The sequence below is a fragment of the Calliopsis andreniformis genome, chromosome 3 (genome assembly GCF_051401765.1).
Source record: "Calliopsis andreniformis isolate RMS-2024a chromosome 3, iyCalAndr_principal, whole genome shotgun sequence".
Classification (NCBI taxonomy): domain Eukaryota; kingdom Metazoa; phylum Arthropoda; class Insecta; order Hymenoptera; family Andrenidae; genus Calliopsis; species Calliopsis andreniformis.
In genome coordinates this window covers 20,600,616-20,625,641 of record NC_135064.1, presented here as the reverse complement: position 1 = coordinate 20,625,641, position 25,026 = coordinate 20,600,616, and the positions used below count along the sequence as shown (strand labels likewise).

The 25,026-nt window shown below is 35.5% G+C and overlaps 1 protein-coding gene across 2 annotated transcripts in view; it reads right to left on the bottom strand.

The window, feature by feature from the left end:
• The window catches only part of Sona (sol narae metalloprotease), a 43,780-nt gene that overhangs the window by 1,503 nt on the left and 17,251 nt on the right, over positions 1-25,026 (bottom strand). The window contains exons 2-16 of one of the 2 annotated variants that reach the window (XM_076392992.1): positions 15,268-15,365; positions 12,077-12,137; positions 11,496-11,704; positions 10,568-10,657; positions 7,639-7,840; positions 7,431-7,560; positions 6,396-6,525; positions 6,172-6,314; positions 4,439-4,494; positions 2,165-2,291; positions 1,920-2,084; positions 1,692-1,818; positions 1,493-1,597; positions 1,258-1,409; positions 626-1,056 (exon numbers count right to left, since the gene is read on the bottom strand). In XM_076392992.1, coding sequence (XP_076249107.1) covers positions 626-1,056; positions 1,258-1,409; positions 1,493-1,597; positions 1,692-1,818; positions 1,920-2,084; positions 2,165-2,291; positions 4,439-4,494; positions 6,172-6,314; positions 6,396-6,525; positions 7,431-7,560; positions 7,639-7,840; positions 10,568-10,657; positions 11,496-11,704; positions 12,077-12,137; positions 15,268-15,327 — 2,188 coding nt within the window. In that variant the 5' untranslated portion in view covers positions 15,328-15,365. The remainder of the gene's footprint in view (positions 1-625; positions 1,057-1,257; positions 1,410-1,492; positions 1,598-1,691; positions 1,819-1,919; positions 2,085-2,164; positions 2,292-4,438; positions 4,495-6,171; positions 6,315-6,395; positions 6,526-7,430; positions 7,561-7,638; positions 7,841-10,567; positions 10,658-11,495; positions 11,705-12,076; positions 12,138-15,267; positions 15,366-25,026) is intronic. The other variant, XM_076392994.1, reaches the window with a different exon arrangement.

The following is a 25,026-nucleotide window of genomic DNA, read 5'->3' as shown; positions in this document are numbered from 1 at the left end:
CGATGATTTTTCGCGGAGTTATCGTCAATCAAAGTTGTCTAATTTTTGCTCCAAGTTTTTCTATGCGACAACTTTTTTGAGCAGCGTATTTACAGGGATGATGGTAGGAAATCTCAAATGGAAGGAAAAATGTCCTGTATCACCTTGTCCAATTTACCTCCATTTTACAGTGGTCACAGTACCTACTGAGATACAGCAAGAAGTTCGATAAGAAGCAACACCAAGAGTCCAATACAGAGGGGAGTAACGAAATTGATGATGAGGTATTCAGGAACGTATTCACTGTCGTACAAGTGAATTGAACGTGAAGAGAGTTCAAAGAGACGTGTCAATTTGTCACAAGTTTAATGCTGAATTGCATCGTAGCATTTTATTGAGCTACGGTGTTAATTAATGATAATCGAAAATATTTACTTCACAGGTAAGAAAAAGAACACCTGTTAAGGACATATTTGTCGATGAAATTATAGAAGATGAGGCGAGAGAAGAGATAAAAGTGAAGAAAGCCAAGCGAATTTGTTATCCAGTTGATAACATTGGTAAAAATGAACGACGGTGAATGAGAAGAATATTCTGTGATCGAAGAAGAAGGTAATATCGTTCGTGTGCTACAGATTTCTCTTACCGCGACCATCGCTCTGAAGCCCATTCTGATCTCCTTTGGCTGTTGTTGCATACGACATCATGCTGATCGTACTCTTATCTTTGAACGGGCTAATTTTCGGATAATTTAAGTTATTAGTGACCCGAGAGAGAGGGCTAACAGTGTAGTACGAATTTATATAATTCGTATACTTCCTGGTAGTGGTACTACCTTGACTGTTGTTGTTATTATTAGTACTACTATTGTTATTGTTACTAATTCTACTTTTGTATTTGTTCGTGTATAAATAACTAGCAGTCGAGTGTGTGTATTTGATTGCTGGGGTTGTTGTGAATGATGTGACGAGTTTGTAAGGGTTGCTCGTCGACGTCGACGAGAAGAGATTTGACAAGAGGGAGGAATATTTAAATTTCGATTGTGGCGTGCTGTTTGTCGTCGATTCCCATGGATACCTGTGTGACATATTATTATGGTATTATCATAAGATCTAGATTTAACGAATGTTCAATTATTCACATCATTATAATTCCTTTTTCTGTATTGTAGAATCTACACTGTAGATTAATACTTTGAAGTATATATGCATGATAGAATGTCGATCTATAGAAAGATTGTCGATCAAAGACAGACATGGTAAAATATTGGAGAATTACCTGTACTCAGTATTATTGTATTGAGCGAATAGAGGCCGATTTTGGGCTGTGGGATTATAAGTGCCGTCTCGGCGCACATACGTTGGAATGTTTTGCGTGTAATCTGGTATAATATTCTCGTGTTCAGCCACGCACTTTCCATTCAGGCAGTACTGAAATTATTAAAAAGAAATGTAATTGAATTAGCCTGGAAACAGGGCTTGTTTCTTCATTATATTCTTTTCTTCATTATTACCTGACCATCTCCACAGGGAGAACCTTCAGCTGCAGGGCGATATGCCACGCAATATCCTGAACCAGCATCAAAACAGAACAGCTGAGCGCAAACTCTATCGTCTTTCTAAAATATAACACAAGTATTGCAATGTATGAATGCTTTCATCAATGGTGCTATCATACGAAGGAAATATTTTAATTTCTTGTATAAAGCTTACGAAACAAGCACTGGTCCCACGATCCTTCCGACATTGTGCATCCAACGAGAGCAATTTCCCGGGTAGAACTCTGGGTAGAGCCTCGTCTTCGTGAGGAGCGTTATATAAACATGTTGCTGTGTCGCCACTGAAATTCAGACATAGAAAAGTATAGCAAAATTAATTAGACTTTCGGTTCAAAATAAAATAGAGTGTATTATTTCATTTGAAGATGCACTAAGAGCATACTTTAAGAAATGATGAAACGACGACACACTGCAGTGAGACCATTTGAATCCTTTCTCAGTATGTCTGAGATCACTCATAATGTAGCCATCCTCCCAGCGGCACTTCTCTGCACCAGGTCCACCGAGGTAACTGGGAGGTGGTGAACCATCGTGAACTGCACCTAATCTATAATATTTAGATTTGAGGAGTTTCATAGAGCTTCTATTAAGAATTTTGAACAACGAATGCTTTGAAAGATGACTTACAAATGACCAACTTCGTGGGCAGCAACAATAATTCCACTGAATCCACCAGTGTCCTCGATGATAGCGACTGAATTCACTTTCTCAAGACGTTTATTTACAACACATGCTCCACCCACGTACGCGAAACCTGTATAGACCACAACATTTAGTTCATTGTGTTTTAAATTATATGAAAACGGTGTATATAAATATTAATAAAATGTGTTAATATAATTGTTAAAATTGTTACTCGATTTTGGCTAACAAGCTGCACGTTTAGAAAGTTAAATTGACACCAGAGCAACAGCCTAAGTAAACCTGTCTCCAATTTTGAAAACGTAGAAATTCCGTGTGTTAATACTGTTCTTCCCTAGATTAATGTTACGTACTATTAAAGATGAAGACACAGAGTTAATTTATCAGTAGACAGCGCTATTAAATCAGTAACAAACCCCTAATATGGTAGTATTAATGTCTTCAACCAAATGTTTTCTTCGTTGCATGAAGCTGGACGAAGATGATAAGTTTAATCAATAATAAACACCAAATGTTAATTAGTCAAATTGTTAAAACATCGTCTATCGTGAAACTAATTTAGAATAATTCTCTTCAGTAATTTCGTCGTGAGAAACATTATCTTTCATGGCATATTTATCCTTTCAATACTATTACTTCACAAAGTTTCCTTCAGTTGTTTCCATTTAAAAACTTACCGACCACGATCCTTATCAGTAACGCAGCCAAAGAAACAGAAAAATTGTGAGCGATTTAGAAGAGAATAAAAAGAACGTAGACACGACAAAAGCTTCTCAGATATTCTTATGGTAATAAAATACTATCAGTCGATTAATTTGAGTACACGTGAATCATTATAAACGATTGATTGTATAAATGTCAAGGTCGCGTTTACACACGTATGCAACAGACAAGAACGCACGCCAAGAACCATAGCTGCTGTGCAAAGGAACAAGTAGAGAAGATTTTGAAGGAAAAAATGTTGTGTTCAGGTAGGAATCCTTCCAGGTTCAATATACATTTTTTTTTTTATTCATATGTTCATAGGGAGGATCCGCAGACAGAAAAGAAGAAAGAGACAGGCAAATTTGCATCCCAAAAAAAGGTGAAGTTTGGAAATAAGGAAAGGCGCGTGGCCAAGCTGTATAGATTGTTCACATTCAGCTCAAAGAAAGCTCCAATCACTGTGTTCATCCAACACTTTACTGTGACAAGACATTATAGACACACAGTGAAGGACTCGTTCAAGTTATTAGGGTGAGAAAAAAAACATGAGTACAAAGAAAAGCCACGGAAATAGATGATCATATAAAACACAGGCAAATATTTGTTCAAATACAATTCGGAGCAAAATTAAAAATCACTATTTTAGGCTGAAAAATTACCAATCTTTGAACTGCTGTAACTTTGCGAAAAAAAATCGTACAGGGGTGAGCCTGGACTCATTTTACAGGGCAAAGTTTCTAGTTTCCCAACCCTGTATTGAATTTTTTGGAGACTCTTTTATATCTGGATGTGGCGTAAAAAAACAGGAGGTGGTTTTTAACCGAATATCTTCCAAATTCAAATGTCTGTACAGAACTTAATAAATTTTTTTCGGGATCTGTTTTAAGCTGAGATTAAAGGCAGAAGCCTCCCCTTTATAATGAGCTCTTAAAAATTGATTTACGATTTTTTTTCGTCAAGATATGCTATTTTAAATGAAGTGACACTCAGGGTACACATTGAATGAAGTGATACCCAAGATATAGTTTTCATTCAAAGTGTGATAACTAGACGAAAAAAAATCGTAGATCACTTTTTAAAGACTCGCTGTGAAGAGGAGGCTTTCACCTTTAATTTTACCCTAAAATAGATCAAGAAAAAAATTTATTAAGCTCCGTACAAACATTTGAAGATGGAAGGTATTTGGGTAAAAACCACCCTCTCTTTTTTATCCCACATCCGGATATAAAAACGAATAACCTACCTATTCTGCTACAACTGTAGACTAATCTTAACTCTCGTTATGTATTTTAATGAGTGTTACGCAAGTGCATAGCTTCTACCAAGGTTTCATATCCCTCACAAGCTCCAAATTGTAACAGTCTGAAGTGCCTCCAGAATATCGTATGTATGCAAACGTATTTTAGCTTTGCTCGCGAGCAGTAGCGGTGAAAAAGACTTAAAAATGGAAAGATAACAAAACTTCCAGAGAGTAGTGCATATAGGGAGAAGTACAAAAAGTAGAACTTTCTCGTCGATATCATATTTTTGTTCCTTCAAACCCGAGAAACGTACCTGCGGTTCCTCTATTGCACACGTCATTCGCGTATTGCCTCCTGCACATATCTAATCTGCAATGCAACAACAAAAGTTTCTTTTTATCATGTGGATTCATAATCTGCTTAGTTCTGGCCATGTCACGGGACAATTGATGGAAGTGTCTTCCCTTTACACAATGTGACGGATCTTTAAATATTTCTGTCTTATTTTATTTACACCATAAATCGTTTTAGATTTTAGTTCCTTCTCTTGCTGAGTTTGTGTCTGTGTAAAGCCAGTCATATTTTACAAGAATCTTGATGGCTTAAAGTATTATGGTTATTTTTTCATTGCCAGTTATATCGTGACTTGGCTGATAAGAAGCAGACACCATGAAGCGATATTAAACACCGCGGTGAAAGGCTTCTTGTTCAAAGTTTGGAAACACGGCTGGTTTAGACGCAAGGTGGTACCGTGGAATTACCAATAAAGCAAACACACGAGTGGGACGCGTGTAAATCATTGCCAATTAGCGATAAAGTGTCGAGTCTTCAGTATAATTACAAGTCGTGTCGCTTAATATAGCAGAATGTAGAGAAAAAGAAACTGTACAGAATAACTCTGGAAACTGAACAGAGCTAGTTTTCCTTCAAGTGAAGAAAAACGAGAGAAAATAATTACAAGCCGATCGAATAGTTAGCCTGTACACATGAGATAGAGTATCATAGTTTGATCCACTGGTTTTGCATGTTTTGAGACAACTTATATACAATTTGATGTCATGTATTTTGTATATAATTCTTCGTTTTGCATCTTTCGTATCTGTACGAGTGATCGTCCTCACGATTATTTGTATTATATCTACAGTTATTGATTACGTATTAGTATACCACTACCCTTGCGAATTTAGAATTTTTTCAGATATGCGTGATACGCGATAAGCCATTTTTTTATTAAGAAGGCAAATAGTCTCTTAAACTATAAGCCGAGTGTCGAACACCATATTTACAGGCCTAGCGAACCAAAAGTATCAAAAGCATGTACTTTCTCGTTGATTATAGCGATCTATATTTTGTAAATTAATATTCTGTACAAAATAGAATGTGTTCTCATCTATGATGACTAATTCTATGAATATTCTAAATAAATTTGTTGCTTCTACTTAATACGAAATATTTCACAAGAAAGGACATCGCTTTTGCAGACAGTTTATCCTCTACTAAAAAATTCCATAAGCCCATTATCAAAATACGTTGTCACTGCACTGTCAAAAACCACAACGCTACATTAAGGTCAGTGTAAATACTTTACAATGCTAATGGTAAATATAATATCATAAGAGAACGAGAGGTAAGTATATAAATTAAATAAGAAAGCGTGATCGCTATATAATAAACCATACCGGCAGTTCCCTTAGTGCAGCGGCCGCCTTTCCTACGACGGCACATATCATACCTGTTTTGCGAAATAAAAATCAAACAGTATGAAATCACCAGACTGCTGCGTGGATAGTATAATATTTATATAGAAGGGTCATAGAACTCATTCTCTCGTGCTTATTCAACAGAAATCTTTTAAGAATCAAAACTTGCACACACAAGCTGAGCAGTATTCATTCCTCTACTATTCGTTTTTGTGCTGGTACGATAAAAATATTTATAATGAAAGAACAAAATTGGCGAAAATAAAATTTGAGAGAATTTATGTCACACAAGTACACTATTTTTATTTCTACTACTACTACGACTGAATGAAATAAGCACTCTTACTTTGTAACAGCGACGGCTATATCGTAGACCGGAAGTCTTCTCTCTCGGAAAAGGTATTTACCCATGTCGGTCAGCGCAGCTGCCGAATCGATTGCGTCTCGACCCACGCGATTTCGCTCCAAATACGGTGTAGCATCCCTACCCTGAAAAATTGCAGGAAGTTACACAATACTGCAATCTTGGACTTTGCATTTTAGTGTTTACATTCGTTCATTGTACTTTACCCGTGAGATAATAATTCCCGCGATACTGATACGAATTTTTGGTCCCTTTAAGAGTTTATACCTTAAATCTACTCCGTTCCAGAAGGACACGAAGTACCTTTTGATCTGTACATTATCACCGCCGTGCAACCTGGAAAAGGAACAAAATTGTTAGTAAAGAAACTTCGTTATCTTTGTCCACCCCTATAATAGAAATATACTGCTCAAAAAAATTATGGCATAGTAAAAAAAATGTTCAGTATAAAACATAAAAATGTTGGGCAAAACTTGACCAACTTCGACTGGCAATAACTCCGCGAAAAATCATCGAAGGGTCGTGATTTTTTTTTTAAACTAAAGCTTGAAATCTCTACTGTAAGATACTATGTCTAGATTTTAAGTTTAATGCACCCCTACTACTGTAACCCCTTAAATCTGAGGGCATGTTTGTCATATCGAAAATTGCAAAATTTGACGGAATATACTGACTCGTTAAAATTTTTTTCGGGAATGCCGTTTACGGTGGCATAAAGTTCGAATCTTCCCCTTCAATTTAAAAAAAAGAGCAAGTCGCTGCAATTTTTTTTCGCTAAGCTACAGCACTTTAAAGTAACCCTTGCATTTTTGCATTGGCATTATCCAGTGTGCACTACAGGGTGATTTTAAAGTGCTGTAACTTAGCGAAAAAAAATCGTAGCGACTTGCTCTTTTTTTTAAATTAAAGAGGAAGGTTTGAACTTTATGCTGCTGCAAACAATATCTCTGAAAAAAATTTTAGCGAGTCAGTACATTCCGTCAAACCTCGCCATTTTCAATGTAACAAACATGCCCTCAGATTTGAAAGGTTACAGTGGTAGGGGTGCATTGAACTTAAAATCTAGACATAGTTCCTTATAGTAGAGAATTCAAGCTCTAATTTGAAAGAAAAATCATGATCCTCCAATGATTTTTCACGGAGTTATCGTCGTTCAAAGTTGGCCAACTTTTGCCCCAAATTTTTCTATGCCATAATTTTGTTGAGCCATATTATACCAGCATGAATGTCATTCGTATCACCTGTATCCATCGTAATCCACGATGCAAAGGATTTCTGGGTAAATGACGTACGGTGCTTCCCTCTTAGATCTACCGCTGATCGAGCGTCTGACTCTGTACTTTTTTGCCAAGTGGTCGGGTTCCATTAGTGCTGAAACATGACGTTTAATTCATTTGAAGAGGATTTCACTTTCAGTGTGGCAACACGTAAAGATCAGTCAGCACTCACTGAAATCGCTGTACTCGTCGCCACTGGGTCGAGTTGCTTTCTTGAATACCACGTGATGGCTCGTATACTTCAAGTTCTCTTTACTTCTTGTTACATTTGGCAGTAATTCAGAATCTCGAAGACTTGGGTTCTTATTCACTACTTCTTGTAATACGCGGTCTGGCAGTGGTTTAATTATGAGTTCTGGACCAATGTTACCATCCTGAAAAATTTATTTACTGAATACTATATCGTTTTAAGATATTAAAAATACGTCTATATAGTAATGAATTTATAACGAAGGAATATATTCAGAAATTTATTGAGGAAATCATATAACTTTCACTTTGTGTTATCTCTCAGTCACTATCTCATTTTAAGCTTACTGTCTCATTTGCCGGTTCATCGCATTATACTGTTACTTTTATTGCTATCAAAGAAATATTAACTACTTCCTTTATACATTGGAAAATTATCATCGTTCAATTGTTTGATCGAGCGCGCCCTCCCTATCTATTTTCCGTCTCATTGCGAGTATTTCCGTTTAGGTAAACGTAATTACCGTAATACCACTAATTTTAACTGCCATGAACGTTTGTATACCATTTATAGTAGGTAGATGTTTCGTATATGCCTGGAAGCAGTTAAAGTCGGAATTGCCCTGATCGCTGATACTTCTGATCTCTGGGCACGATCGAGTTGTTCAATCTATGGTTCGAGAGGTGCATTTGTCCGATTAAAGGGGGGAGAGAGTGAAAGCAAAAGGTCAGGACACACGGGGTCACATAGAACAACGCTTTTACACTATTATGTAACGAACCGACGTCGTTCCTTGTATCTAAAGTTTACGCGGTAGTTATGCTGCTTTCGAAAATTCAGTGAGCTCGTTGAGAATTACGTATAACTTTGCGAGTTATTAACTAGCTCCTACAGTTTATAGAGACTATAAATCTTCTACATTAATTATTTTTATTATAGCATAGAACAGATGTCGAGCAATAATGGAGAACCAGTTACGTCGAATCATGATAATTGTTCTGGTAATAAGAATAATGAGATGGAAGTACTAACTCATTTTGCTAAGTAGCACATTAAAGAGAACGTTATAGGAGGATATGCTATATATCTCTCTCTACATATAACTTTGTATTTTGTAGTTCTGAACATTCTGATAGTATATATATATATTTGAATTTTTTTCTTTAACTACAATTACTTTTTTATCCGCTTTTTTTGTTAGCTTCGTTATACATTTAGCTAAAATACATCATTCTTTTAGACATATGAATATTTATCATACAGTTTAGTTGTAGAAGCAAGTTTCCATTTTCGAGCAAAAAATACGGCAATATTTAGGCAATTTAAAAAAAGTTACAAATAGCTGTGCCAAATTTGAAATAAATTGGTTCTATAATTTTTTTTAGTAATCGTGACAACAGCTATAACTGACTTGTATGATAAATATTTATATATTTAAAAAAAACCGTATTATAGCTAATCGTATAATGAAGTTAACAAAAACTCCAAAAGAGCCAGATATAATAACAATTATAATTTAAAGAAGAAAAACTTCAGAGAGATCGTTAATATTTTAAACTCTCCAGGTTCCCTATGAATACCTTGACCTCCCCTGAAATCAATTTAATTGGTACAAGTGTATTTTAAATATAACACTGTTCAAGTTAAATATTAATTGGCGGCTTATCTCGAACGTGAACCGTCATCGACCTCCGCATCTCTGATCCCACGACGTCAACAAAACTGTTCCTTTCACTTTTAATTTATACATTTGTCAACGGATTTTAAACGATTCCACGAACTTCTTTAGCAATACCCTTCTATTCTCCGCGGCTCGCGAGAGATCGAACTTCCTAAGTGAAATTCCCTCTCGCTTGGACACGTAATCATTGAAAACAGCAATCTCCTCCAAAACTGATAACCATTCAGGAAGGTAAACTCGATACGGGAACTTTATTGCCTCTTTCTCTTATCCTACATGCAACATCTTCATTGCAATGGTACGAATGAAGCATCGATTACGATCCCAGCGTGGAAATGTCAAAAGTATCACGAACCTGTTTTAGCAATTTTCCTTTTTTCAAAAGCCTGTTTATACGTTGCAGGATCGTCACATAAACACATATTGTCTGCATTCCTGAGTCCTTTAAAAATTGTGAAAACAGGCAATGTTTGTTTAAGCTCCTTCACCGCCTTTTTAGTGTCGAGGGGTTCACTATTAAACGTTGATGCGTTTGTTATGATACATTCTAGATTCTAGACAAACAAATTTGCAAAGCACTCTGCCTCCTTTTAATCGTGATGCATTTTTGCAGGATGACAAGGAAAATCCAAATGTCCATATCTCAAAAATAAGAATAAATGACTAATGCTATTTTACATTACAACCACATACATTAAGCTTAAATACTCAGCAATCTTGAGCGCACAAATCAATCGAAGTTACGTTCCCCTGTTAGTATGCAACACAAGTTACAGCTCAGCAATTACGCAGTACTATTAGCATCGGTTTCGTTCCTTTTACTTTGCATCGAGAAATTCTCATTAATTAGAATCCTCGATTAGTATCCTAATCAAGATCCCAGAAAGAGGCACAATTTCACAAATCCCTGCAAGACCATTCGATTGGCAATCGTTGGCTACCGAATTTCGTAGTCACGAGACCAACTCACGCGTGACCACGTGGATTTCGTTAATTCCTACCCTGTCTCCTCTTTCCTGCGCAATCTGTTGGCCATTCGCATGACAACGATTAGTTCCTCCCTAATCATAGTGACGCTAATTGCTTCGTACTTACGCGTTGCGAGTACGAATCGCGGCGTTGCGATAATGATAACAGAGGTATTAAGTAAGTCGCGACGGTTGACGAAACAGACGACTCGCAATAATGGAGGAATGTCGAAAGGGATATTAAGAAAGAATGGTCTCTTACAACGAGCACTTTCCCATCCTCGTCCCGGTGGAGCAGAATGGACGCCATGTTCGTCGTGTCTTGATAGATGTCACCGATATCTATGTCAGCCTGCAAGTGGAAAAACAATTAACAACAAACGTGCTGGCCATATGGAGCCGAAGCAAAAGGCAATTTTGTGTTGCTTCGACTCTAGAAGGGAATAATGCATCCTTTGACCTGTATATGTAACAATCATTTTGCTGTAACAGACTTCTTTCTTTTTGCCACTGTCGCGAGGGGCTAAGTGGTACGAGTAATGAAGAAAAAACTGGAAAGTCCGAAAGTCTAAATGCAGCGTGGTTTGAGTTACTTAAGTAGTTGTAGTTTAAGTAATGTGGTCGAATCAGTTTATCATATGATTGCTAATCAGTACAGTGCCAATTGACACAAAAATGTGCCAACTTTTTGATGGTACGTGGTATATCTGATGGTCAATAATAATAGTACAATATGTCACTTTCAAATTTTTAAGCATTAAAAAATTTAAGTTTTTTGAAGATTCAAATATTTCAATATCTATGTTTCCAAATATTCAAATATTAGAGATTTCAAATTTTCAAATTTTCAAATATTCAAATATTCAAATTTTCAAAAATTCAAATATTCAAAATTTCAAATTTTCAAATTTTCAAATTTTCAAATATTCAAATATTCAAATATTCAAATTTTCAAATATTGAAGGTGTCAATTTTTGAATACTAAGATATTTAAAATTTTCAAATATTTAACTATTCAAATATCTAAATTTTCAGATTTCCATAATATTGAAACAAAAGATTATAGTCCATCGGATGATGTTCAATAATTATGTTACGCGGATGATTCCATTCCATCGATGATAATTAATGATGCAACTGAAAATATGCACGTAAGAGGGAATACGCACTTTCTCTCCGTGGAAACTTACATCTACCACCTTCTCGTAGTGGAGGCCACCAGGTTGCGAGGCATTCTTCGTGACAGTCCACATTGGTAAATGGTTGACTGTCAGCAACCCTTCTGTGCGTTTCAGCGACAGACTGATGTCCTTTCCGAAGGCCTTCAGGTGCACCTCCGGTTTCTCTGAGCTCCTCTTATGCACCGAATGTAACACAGGCACAATCTCGTACGTTGGTACTGGAATTTAAGTAAAGTGTGCTTTTAACTACTCTTTAACATTTAACCACTGACACGGAGTTCCACAAACTTTATGGGAAACAGTTCTTATCTTTTTTCCCTCTGTAAACTGTTCTCTTTAAATAATTGTAAAATAGTGTAAAACAGTTTTTAAGAAGAATTCTGTGTCATATTTATATGTATCACAATTACTGTTGGACCAATTTTGTAAATATTTAGTGATAATATTGTTTTAGTTAGAACACAGGTGCCAATAATTAAGGGTTGATATTAATACGATACATAACCTACTGATAATCTCCTGAATCAAACTTGAACTACAAGGGACATGTATCTATGCCTAAATAGCTACTATTTTTTCGCCATAATTACCAGACTCGTGTCCCGTATGAAACACCGATAACATCTCTTCCCTTGTCATGTGTTCGTGGATCTGCAACAAACGAACAAATATTCTGTAAACTTTCTAAAACAAAAATTAATTCTCCTATTTGGTCAATAAAAAATCTAACAATAAAAAACTACTCAATAAAAGTAGCTCTCTGATAGAAAACTTGTTTCAGCAAGTAATTTGCTAAAAGATCAGGCTAATTCTCTCATCTAGTAAAGCACTATTAAAAATAATAAAGCTACCCTGAGCGCAGTTCAATACTCTAATAAAGATAAACTCGCGATAAAGTTAGTACATTTGATTGCATTCGACAAATGCCCATTCGCCACCGAGCGCACAGTTAATTGGCAGTCAACGCGAGGACAATGAACAACAGTCATACGAGGCGCACGAACGCGATAGGTTCGTGTCTGCTCGGGCACGGAACCCTTGCAATCGATACACGTGTATTTGAAGTTTTCCAATCGCGGTCCAAGGTCTGCTTCTACCATTTAAGAGCATGTAACCACGTAACGCGTCACAGAAATCGAGTTGCAATTAACTATCATGCTGCCTCGGACTCCTAAGGTCGATCACTTTCACTCATTACATTGGGAAATTCGATCGGGTCTACTAATACTATCCCCTACAGTCCTATTTGCTCTACGTGTCTGATTGACCGCGTGGACCGTAACCATTGTCGTTTTCTTTTAATTATTCTCTGTCGCCACTTCTTATTGGTCTTCATTCTGTCGTCTGGGACATGAACGTTGAATACTTTTTTGTTTAGTGATTAGTCGTTTCCTAATCGTGCTTTTTTGTAGTGAAATTCTATGGTAATTTCAAATGAGAGGCAAGAAAGACAGGCCAAGTGGATCTACTGATTGAAGGACTAGATGCAAAAACCGGTTAGCTTCGATTTTTTAATTAATAACTGACCTGTTCTTGCAACGAACCCTTCAATTACTAGCAGGACGATTTCGGAAGAAATGCACTACATTCTGTTTTTTGGTTAGGAAGTTTTAGATAAAAATTGCTGAACGTAGAGGGAAGTATAATTCATTTGCTATAAAGCTTGTATTTTAGTGTTATGATATGTTCCTTAAAAAAGTTCGAAAAAGTACGACTCTCTTTAGGGCCTCCTCAGAAGCACCCTTATTCATGTGTACCCCCTTCTCCCAACATCTATTCTCTTTGCCTCTAGAATTTTAGCAGAATTACCCTAGTATTACTAATTTATCTTTGCAGATCTGAGACTTTCACAAGTTGCTAACATAATGCTCTCACTGTTGCGGCTCCCAAGTTCTTTTAGATTTAAAAAAAGCACATTCATTTGGTCCTCTGATGGAGCTAGCTGCAATGCTTGTGAAATTTTCAAATTTTTCTTCTAAATGGACACAGCTTATACCAGAAAGCCTCAACAGTGAGAACACTAGGAGTCCCATTAATTGAGTTAGCACTGATTCATGGATAATCATGATTCCATTAACTCTTTCATGACCGAATTTTTTCAATTTTTTCTTCCTTTGTTATTTTTTTATCAACCAGAATTATGTCCCACTAGTCACAAAAGGGTTAACGAAGATCCTTCAGCAATTTACTTCTCTCCTAGCAAATACAAACGTGAAACAAAATATGGAAGGGTATCAATAGCTCTATAACAAGAAACTACTCTAGTTTGCCTTTCCCAGAGCAGAAGGTTACCCTCGGGGTTCTCTTCCATTTGAGGATATTGTCGAGCGAGGCCAATGTGTGAATATCCGACAGTTTTTGTGACTACCAGTGTTTCATTTATTACGCTACAAATTCCCCAGGTATCCTGTGTGAAACACAGCTCGTTCGACGCGTAAAATCGATCAGCCTTCGATGCATGACGCTCAAAGAACCGGATTTACCCTAAAAAATTGGCATTGCTCTGTTCGTTTAATAGCATGCATACTACAAACTCGTTACACGGTTTCCCTCTCTGAATGGCGAGCATAGCTGGAGACCTAAGATGGTGTACCAGGTTCGATTTAACCGATAAACGCGCGAACGTTTGACCCTCGGTCCGTTTTAATATTGCAAAGTCGCGATGGAAAGACTCGATTGGGCAAATCTTTAATCTAGAGGCACTTAAGTCAATCGTTCATTGATCTTTGGACCTCGACGATTATCGAAGCGAATGTGAACGGCTTCGTTTGGATTATAAAATTCGGTGGATAATTGATTTCGATGATTATCTCACGTTACTGTCCTATGGTGATGAATATCAAGTAATAAAATAATGAATTATACAGAATGATCCATAAGTTGCTTTACCGTTTAGGCATTGAATCACTGCTTTAATCATTTGTTTTTTAATTACGTTCTTTCGTCGTGAATTTTTCAAATTATTCAATTTTTTAATGGCAAAAAAACTTGTGGAACCTCCTATATGTACAACTGAATAGATACTGTATAATTATCACGTAACTAAATCAAAATTCCATGTTATTAATACCGTGTGTATAATTCTACAATAATAAAGAAGGCTCCTCTGATGAGGAGAACGAATACAATACACCAAGTAAAATAATAGCAGGCAACCTGTTATACACACGCGGCTAACAGTTAGCAGTACGCTGTAAAGACAGTAAACATCACCTCAGGGGCTGATTTAAGCGTAATATGTAACAGCAAATTGCTACTAGCAATTTTATCCAAACATCGCTCCTTTTTTATTTGTATTTCTCCATCTCGCTCTTCCTTTGCTTGTTTCCTTTTTTATATTTCTAATTGCACCCTGGAGTAAAATTATACTACAATTACTATTATTACTTTAAGTAAGTCCTCGTTGAGAAAATTGAACTATTTAGAGCATTTATCCTAAATACAGTTTCACTCGAAACAATGTACAAATATATACATATACGCATATGTGCCAATGTATTCTATATCTCTAGACTATCTTGTATCTTCAACAGATTAGTTTATTTCTTAGTTAATAAACTAATTATCGTGAGCAGCAGAAGGCTGTGTTTCACGTACCGTGAATTTGCCCACGTAACTAGCGGCGAATTGGCAATTAATGTCATCTCGTTCTAGGAGTATCTTGTCATTTCGTGTCAACGACACGACGAGATCACGTTACGCGTGTTCTTTGTCTTCAGGAAGCATTTGCACGGAATTAACACGGCGTCCTTGGTGTTCATGATGGTACTTGTGATCTTACCTTGTGGCATCGTACGAGAGGTAGAACGACCATGCACAGAAGGACAAGGACACGAATCATTTTGCGCGAAAATATTCCTGATGGGCTGCGTCACATCGCTGAAACAGAATACGGAGTACTTTTGTGAGCGTAACAATATTTGAGCAATATTTTAAGGATTAATATAAAACTATTCTCTTATTTAGAAAATAATTCTAGGAAATGTAAATTCTATAGTCTGCTTTCAAATATAGGGGTATAATTGATCGACTGTTTCCTCTTAAGTATTTTACAATTTTATTTTATTCTCATGACAATGAAATAAAATATGTAGAAAGCTTCGAGGTATTTAAAATTTCAAACAACTATAATCCATTTAAGCAAAGAACGAGTTCACCGCCTAAAACATATACATTTCATTAACATATAAATTATGACGTGACCAGTAAGAAATATTGCCTTTGTGAACTGAATAAAGAACACAGTGAAAATTAGGTAGCAAGTATATGCAAACCAGCTCCTTGTGAAATAAAATATGTGATACATATACATAAATAAATAATAAAAGTTTATAGTTGAAGATTAATAATCTTATTTAAAAACTGGAATATTTAACGCATGCATGTACGCCTGAACACGCCTACTAAGCTCAATAAGAATTCTACATGTAAAAAATTTGATTTACAAAGTTAAAAATTTAATATTAATCTAGATAGTTAGATAAAATCTAACTTCGCCCCAGACAGAACTTCGTTTTAACTTAGAGACCCAGATAGGACCTCATATTGGCTAACAACAAACTTAAGAGCTCTGTAGAACATGTAGGTTACATATATGCATAAATTTCCCATAAAAACACGATAAGGTTTCAATGAAAGAATGTTAAAAAGGTTAATCTCATTATTAGTACAATATTATATCACCAAATAAAGGAAAAAGAAATAATTACATAAGTTATAAGAAATATTAAGAAGTAAAAGAAATAAAAATTCCCAGTAAAGATAAAATAGTCAATAATATTCAACCATTAGAAGTAAACTCGAAATTTAGGAAAAATGTTGTACATGTAGTTACTATAATATTAAGTAACAACAAAAAATTTCATGCCTGTTACGTAATTTTCGCCTCACCCGATGAGCAACAGGGGAAATAAAAAAATGTGGAAGCTAACCTGCACGGTGTTCACGCATGCTTGCGACTCTGTTCACAACGGTGACAAAGCGACGAGAAGAAGCGTTCTATACGGACAGGCTGCCAGGATGCACGACGATCCCGGAAGGAAAGTTGAATTGCATTGACTTAATGTTTACCTAGCGCGATAAAATGAGAACTTTCGATCATGGCATCGTAGTATTTAGCCGCGAAATTCAAATGCCCCGTGGCGCTCAAGCGTGGAAAAGTGGAAACGTGTCTCGTGACGATTGCCAATGTCAAATCACGTGAAAATAATTCATTTTTTTAAGTTGAAGAGGCGTGGCTGAAGAAAGATTGCATTGTTTTTTATGGGTAATAGATAGAAACCACAGTAAATTGGTAGAAAAAGAGATTTATAGTTTCCTGAATGTTTGAGGTCCAAGATTACTGCATTATCGATAGAGGAGAGAAAATGATTTTATGACATTTTTAGATTTTTCTTTTTTACATACATAAAAAAACTTATTTGGAGAAACGATTGATTCGATTCGAAATGTTTGACTCGATTTCCTGATGGAGGTTCTTGGTGTCATTTTATGAACTGGTTTTATAGTCCATTCTTATAAGGATTTCAAGCGACATAGAGATAATGAGAATGGCAATGGTAATCATAAAAATGATACCACAGTAATCTTTCAGGTCTCAACTTTGAATATTCTTATCTATTAATTACACTAGTGTATAATTTTCATATCACTTATTGCAAAATTAATGTCAACCTTTCAACTACTATATTTATGTCTTTATGTAATCACGGTGCAATCATATTCTTCAAGTAAAATTTTATTCTAATCTACTATTCACTATATCTTCATTACTTAATTCTATTACTTTATGGGAACTTCTGAAGACAAAGATTCATAAAATAAGGTGAAGGTGAGGACACTCGTTATTTCCTGCGATTGCTCAAAGAACACCCCCTAATTTGCATGTCACCGAAATAAAAGCGTTTCGACAGTAATGCGGTAATTTCCAGCGACAATGAAAAAAATTGTCCTCAGATGAACAGAAATGGCCTCATTCTCGAAATCCTCACAGGTGCCCCATTTTCTGCGATACGTGCCCTTGATCACTTTTACCGTTTCACGATCACGTATCGAACATGTGGGTATCACATGGGCCAAGGCTTTTTCATGGAACTGAATATTCCGCACGATGAAAAATACTTGAGAAATGATAGAAAAATAAAGTCGTCATTATTCTCAGGAAAGAGTGAAATTTACACCATGTAATTTCACAACTTTACAATTTCACAATTTCACAATTTTACAATTTCTTAATTGAACTCCAACCAGGTAATCGTGGTGACCATTATATAATTTTAAGTTCATTGCTAGTGGTTATTCTGCTGGTAAGATCTTGAACAGGTATAACTTGTATTAGTTCTTGTAGATCTGAATAACATTCATTAATGTCTAATAATGGTTCATTTAGAAAGGCCTGAATTCAAGTAAGAACGTGAAGGTTTGAACCGAGTTCTAACAATATGTTAATATGTGTAACAATCAATGTGTTAAAACACTTTCTCTAAACATTCTAAAAATTTGCGAAAAATTGTTCACTTTCACTAAAAACTCTCTCACATTGATAGGAATCCCAACTTAAAAATAAAATTGTTTTTAATTCATTTTAATATTTATCGTATAGTGCACGCCTTGGTTTAGTAACTAACGCTGCAATTTGTTTTTATTACTGTCATTTATAATTACGCAAGCTATTGTTATTTGTAATCGTATAAGAACTATTACAAGTTTGATAATATTCTTCACTCACTACTCTTACGAGCATTTGGAAGTAGCATATTTCTCCTCTTGTCTAAGTATAATTATCTAAAGACTTATTGCACACTGCAAATGTCGGCAGCCACTTTTGCATCTTCATAAAGTCACAGACGAAGGGGAGTAAAGGGCAATGCAGTCGTTCATCACGTTGCATCACGGAAAAATGGAAATGAGACCAAAACAGACGTTTACAAAGAATGATGAACACATTCTCTGTGATTACAACATTAAAATATTTTTCAGACAGACTCATTTACATTTTCTTCATGCCCCATATACATTTCATCCCTGTTTCTTTTTATAAAATCCAGCAAAGTCATGAATATATCTCATTATCGCAAAATATTGGTACATGAAGGCATATTGCAGGCAGATTATTATTGCCAAAGCAGGCGAATAAAGATAGAGGTCGTTATACCGTGTGTAAAGCGCCGATTCGCTTTCTTTTCGGTTTAAACGTCGTGCTTGAATAGCAGGAAGTAGTGGAAAGTGGTTGCGTTGACGACGAGCGAAACTATAAAACGATATTCAAGGCCTTGTCGAGTCTAGTTAGCTGTTTAAGAATTTACAGAAAAATACCACGGTAAAATTATATAGGAGAGCGTGACGGCGTGAATGTGCGAGATTTTGCCGCCTTTTGCTTTTGCAAAGCATACATGTTTTCGAGACGCCTGTGGAATGCCTGGGAAAGTTTTCATTTAAAATAAATCTAGATAATTTGTCATTACTTCCGAATGGATCTTTAAACTTCATTCATTCGTTCCTATTTATTATTCGTGCAATTTACTTAATCCCACTGTAATTCTAAAATATTCGAAATCCTTGTAAATCTGAGAAGCTTAAAAAATGATTTTTGAAATTAAGATTCATAAATCAGCGGATTGTTAAATTCGAAATTTGTCTTATGAGGACAATACAAAATTATGATTTTGGGAATATAGCTGATGGAAATTTTAAAGAATAAGTATCTTACGAAGTCTTATTTTCTATATAAAATCGTAAAATTTATATAAAATCCTATATGAAGTCTAATATACAATCTCATATACAACGCTGCATAAAATCCTATATAAAATTGCTACCATAAAATTGTTAATTCTGTATCATTAGTGAGAGCTATTAGTATGAAATTTATTCTATTGAAAACGAAACTGCAAAGCTAATCGTTGGTAATGAGTTAGAAAATCCAGCAAAGTAAATCCCGTTGCTACTACGCGAGGCTTGTTCACTTTCTTCACAGTCCGATTCCTCGCATAGAGGAGGAAGTAATGGGAAACCGTTCCTTCCGGTTAAAAGACCGGTTGAGACGAATCGACCGAGAGAGATCGCGTCTACAATCTTGACTTTTCTTGATGTCAGCGTACTTTGCGATCAAGCTATTCGTTTTGCAGATTAAACGAGCTTTTTATATATTTGTTCGAGATTATTCCATGGAACAGTGAAATGTCTCTATATTTCCGGTAATTATTCAACTGTTATTTAAACCGATTATTATCAGTGAAATTACTATTTCCTATGTCTGTTCACGAGACAATAAACCGGAATTATTTGTAACGTGGGAAATCTCAAATATAAATTTGTATACGTTTATTAAAAATAGAGTAATTCTTCTATTATTTTGTTGTTTTTTTCTTCGGTGTGTTAAGTAGAAAATTATTCTATAATGTTACACAACCTTCAGACACTTAACAACAAGTTTCTCCCAAAAATACAGTAATCGAATTTACGAGATCCAAGAACGAGCAATGACGTAATTAGATCTTATCACTCATTTCTGTAGCAATAACTTCGTTAAAAACAGCCTCTTAAACACAACGATAAATGTATGAAGCGAGACTACTCAAATATTCAATTTTTACTTAATACTACTTAATATCAATCAGTATTTAATTAAACACAATAATTTTCAAGGCGTATCTTAATCCGTTTATCCCGTGCGTAAAAATCGAAACGAAAATAAATTAGCTCCCTGACAAAGGAAAAACCTTCAGATTTGTAATTTATAGTTCGAAAATGATTTCTCAATCAAGTCGCAACGCTCATTTAAGCAGAAGGTCTTGTCATTCAACGAAAATTATTTATGTGCAAAACTGTCTACCATATTTAGTCAGTTTCAATCGGAAACAAAAAAATCACTACCAATTATTGAACTAATGCCACGTATTCAGTATTATTTATGAGACTTTAATGGCCGTGGCTTCTAAAAAAAAACTAGTAATTATAATCACGCAACTGCCTCTATCGAGAAATAAATTAATTCCCCATTCTATTCAGGATCGTGAGAGTGACATTCAGCCAACGACGAGGGGCATTTTCTCCAAATGTCCTCTCTCGGTCTTCGTCTCAGGGACGGCGCGCGAAATTCAAAGATTTCTGCGCGCGCGTGCTCGCGTATTCAGCACACGTGCACAGTGTTATCGATCATGGGAATTTCATTACCTTGGTGCATTTTTCTGGATCGTCCCCGGCAACGACCATATCTCAAGGAGTCAGGAAATCATTTTTATTGGAATCTTTAAGTAGCTGTCATTACCTCGGCGATACGTGACTGTGGGCAGGCAGAGAGTTGCCCAGCGTCAATTTATGGGAAGTTTCGTAGAGGCGTGGATAGATATTCTAGGCGATATTAACTATCGAACGTAATTGAAACGTACAAGGTTATAAATTTGAAATTTTTTGAAATATTCGGAATTTTAATGAACACGGTCTTCTATTACGTATTGACGCTATCTTTTTAATAGAAGAAGATTGAGTTCCTAATATTTTTTTAATTTCTTGGTTTAATTAACGCTGTAAGTTTATATTGGAAAGCATATTTTTTATGAAATGCATCACAAGGTAGATATTTGTAATTTTTGTAATAAAGTTGCTTGGAAAATTTATGTGTGGCATATATGTACCCATATAGTATGAAATATAAAGCAGATGTACTTTTGAAGGGAGATCAATAGCAGCACAACGTCTACTGAAGGCGGAGACTTCAATGCGTGTGAAGAGAAGCGAGCTACATATGTATGATATATTTGGCACCTGTTCTACTTATTCACCCTTAAAGTGAAAGATCAAATTAGTGTGATCGAATGAAAATATTACAAATTTTATTTTTTAGGTCAAATTATACCTCTTTTTTGGGGGGAAATTTAGTACAAATATACCCTTTCCTTTTGTTATAGTATCGACATTAAAGTTCTAAGACATTTCAATAATTTCTAATTTCAAGTAAGATAATTCAGTTCTAGATAGGAAGGGAGGATTGGCAAAATATTGTACAAATTATAATTAACAAAATATAATTTCATTTTAAGTATAAATTTGTTGTTCAAACTTCAAATATCTAAGCGATATGTAATTTGAAATAATCATAATTTAATCAGCTACTGTAAATAGATACTAAGACATTATTGCCTACCTACATCTCATATTTCGGTCTCACTTTTGATCAGAAATGGGATTCATGTTTTATGTATGCTAAATGCACACATAATTAACGATCATAAATAACTGACAATTTTCGTTCGGTTTTATTACTACATGATGTCATCGATAACGTGAAAAGTCACATGATCTTTTTCGTCCATAAAAGAGTTTCTACTGGAAAAGGAAGTAATTAATATGTGAGAACACGGTAAAAAATATTCCGTGAATCTTACATGGTTTCGATCGTCTCTTTGTATATGTATTTATGCCTCGTAACGTGCACCCATAGCTTAAAAATGTTCAAGTGGATATCTTGTGACCTCGATATCAGGCATTCTGTAAAAAAAAATGCCTTTTCCGTTCCAAAAAGAGGTGGTTGACATTGGGGCACCCGCTACATTCCTTAATGATCGTAGCCACATATATTATACTTTGCAGCTACGTTTAATTATTGTGTTTCTCTTTTTTCTTATGAATATTGAATATTGCATTAAGAAGCAGTCGAACATATTGGCAATCGAACATTGTGGAACTTCTCTTTTTGAAGACAACCTTGACTAAAAATAAAGTGAAGTGCATTACATGGAACAAAAGAAATTACCATTCATTGCACCTTATAATCAGTATTTTGTATTCATCGTTAAATAAAGAATTTTTATAAATCTAATAATTAAAATACTTACATTTCTGGTTTTAAATAATTTCGACACAACATTTAAAAAAATTTGATTTGAATTAGCGCTGTTCAAACGACGCGTTTTTAAGGAGATTTATTTAAGTTTAATTTAAAAAAATTTATTCAAGAAAAATTCCTAGATTTTACACTTATGTACGTATAACAAAATAGACCCTTTTTGTAATCTTATTTTTTAAAGTAGTCGACTCTTAAAATGTGTCTACTCTAGATACACATTCTATATAGTACCTAGAATCTCCACCAAATCATTGGATAATTCTTTACTTAAAAAAAAAGGATTAATATTCATAAAAAAATATCACCAGATCATTCACAAAACGTAACGATACTCGGGGTTATTAAACTCATTGAGATTTCAATGTTCACAAATGTGTCCTGTCATCTTTACAATGACACCTGTCCTTCGACTGTTTCGACAAAACAGTTACAAACTCTCATTGACAGGTAGGATTTATGACGATCACAAATAGAGAGGAAACCCGTATTTATGTATTTATCGAATTCGAAGGCAGGCTCCACAGTGTCTATCGCGGGTAAACAGTTAAACGCCACCTGCAACGAATGACTAATCTTCTTCTGTTTTCTGGTTTTTTGTGGTTTGGCGTAGGTTGACCAACCTGCATCTCGTGGAAAAATACCCATTGTGAAATATCGTGCTCCTAAATAATACCAGTTAGACTGCAATCACCTTCCCGTCAGTTTAAAAATAACGGTGACAGTGTGCAGCTACGCGGCCCGAAAACGATCCATATAAAAAAAAATATGTAAAACATCAAGGCCTGGTGGTGGTAATGAAATACTGGTTGCATATGTCAACACACTTGCCAGACGGGTATAAACAACGACAGTCTCGATTGTTGCTCGGAGCAAGGCGATTTTTAGCGGAGACCTGAGAAACTGCCTGATTATGGAAATTCTACTCATGTCCATTTTAGTTAAATAAAATATATTTCATCTGGACCCTACAGCCAAGGTGTATCAAGTCACACTTTCCAAAGTTTGGAGCAGAGAAAAACATTGTGACTTTGGTATCGCTGGAAATATATGTTGTTTATATGTAGAAGTTTAAATGGAGACGAAAAATGTATTATTTTATTGTTCAAAAGGGAAATTATAGATTTTTTGTAGTAGACACGAATAAAATAAATTGGACTTCATATTGTCTAGCTCTGATAATGGACTTAATATTTCAGTGATTTAATGTCAACATGTCTTCACTTACCTAATACTATCTAGCTCTAGCTTTGTATCATTTCTTGTGTGACTTAATAAAATCCATAAAACTGGATTTTTTAGCTTTGAAGTATCTCGTGAAATAAATTACCTTAACTAAACACTAGACTTAAAACTGATTCTTAAGTAGGTATTTTATATATTAGTACCTATCTATCAAGTCCAGTATTAGAGGACTCAATACTACAAGAAGCACTTAGGAACTTAAAATGTATTAGACTCAGAAAATACTAACGACCAATACTAACTTAGAACATAATAATTTTTAACATCAGAAAAACTAAAAAATTTGATAGGTGGCCATGTAAAAGTCATTCCTCAAAAAAGTGGACTCGATACCCTCCGGCTCTGAGGCCTCCATATTGAAACAGTGTAATAACTTTTACCAAACTCGAGTTTCCTTATGCTGTGATAAAATATGAGTGGAAACTTTTCTGGCACCTTTGCTAAATCTTCTATACGATCCCCCTCGGTTCCCCCTGAATTTATGATTCAATTGGATCTGCGTAGAAAACAGTTCTACAGTTATAACCTAAAATTAGAAGTAAAGCTTCGACCGTTGCGTGACCGATGAGCAAAATCCATCGAGTTTCAAGATCCAGTCAAGGCAATCTAGTATTCAGTTTCACGAACGGAGGTATCTCGATAAAGGAAAGCAATCAAATTCTGGATAGAGACACAAACGCGTATTGAAAGTGAGGTTAGTGTCGAACTGTGCGAGCTGCCCCGTTAGGCACGACCCGTTGTTGCGTGGAAGTTACTCAGAGACTGGTGACTTCGATGCTTGACCCACTGGGTGACTGATGTATGGAGGTGAACTCGAAATTTAAGTATGAGTGTCTAGCAAGAGAGTTAGTGATAAGATAAAGGGGACCTAAACTTTTCTTTGGAGCACCAAAAATTGTTTACTCATCTTCTGATATTAAAAAGAAGGCAATCATTTTCGGTGTCCCAAAACGAAAATTAGCCGAGATCCACAAAAATGAATGGCAGTCAATGTAGTTACAGACTGTTCAACAATAGATGTCAGAAACTTTAAGGGATGGTTCTATGTGTAAAAATAAGACGAAAATGCGAAATGACGCGACATGTGTCTGATCGAGAGTAGACTTATTTTACTGTCTTATTCTATTACCATTGTCGCCGCTGCGTCTGACCTGGCCAATGCACTGCGCAAGTAGAGTAAATTCCCAAGTCAGACACAATTATCGTGCATTTTAGACGTGTTCTTCATTTTCGTCTTATTTTGGCACGTGGAATCACTTCTCAAAATTTCTGACACCTGTTATTGATTACTCTAAACAGTCTAGGGTCTAAAATTCCACGCAAGGAATGGATCCAATACTTGAACTCATAGAAAGTAGAAATCTGTATTTAAATCCCTCATACACTATCTAGTGAAATCACTGTATTTCTTTCTCCAATTGCGTTAGCAGTCGTATAAATCGCACAGTCCTT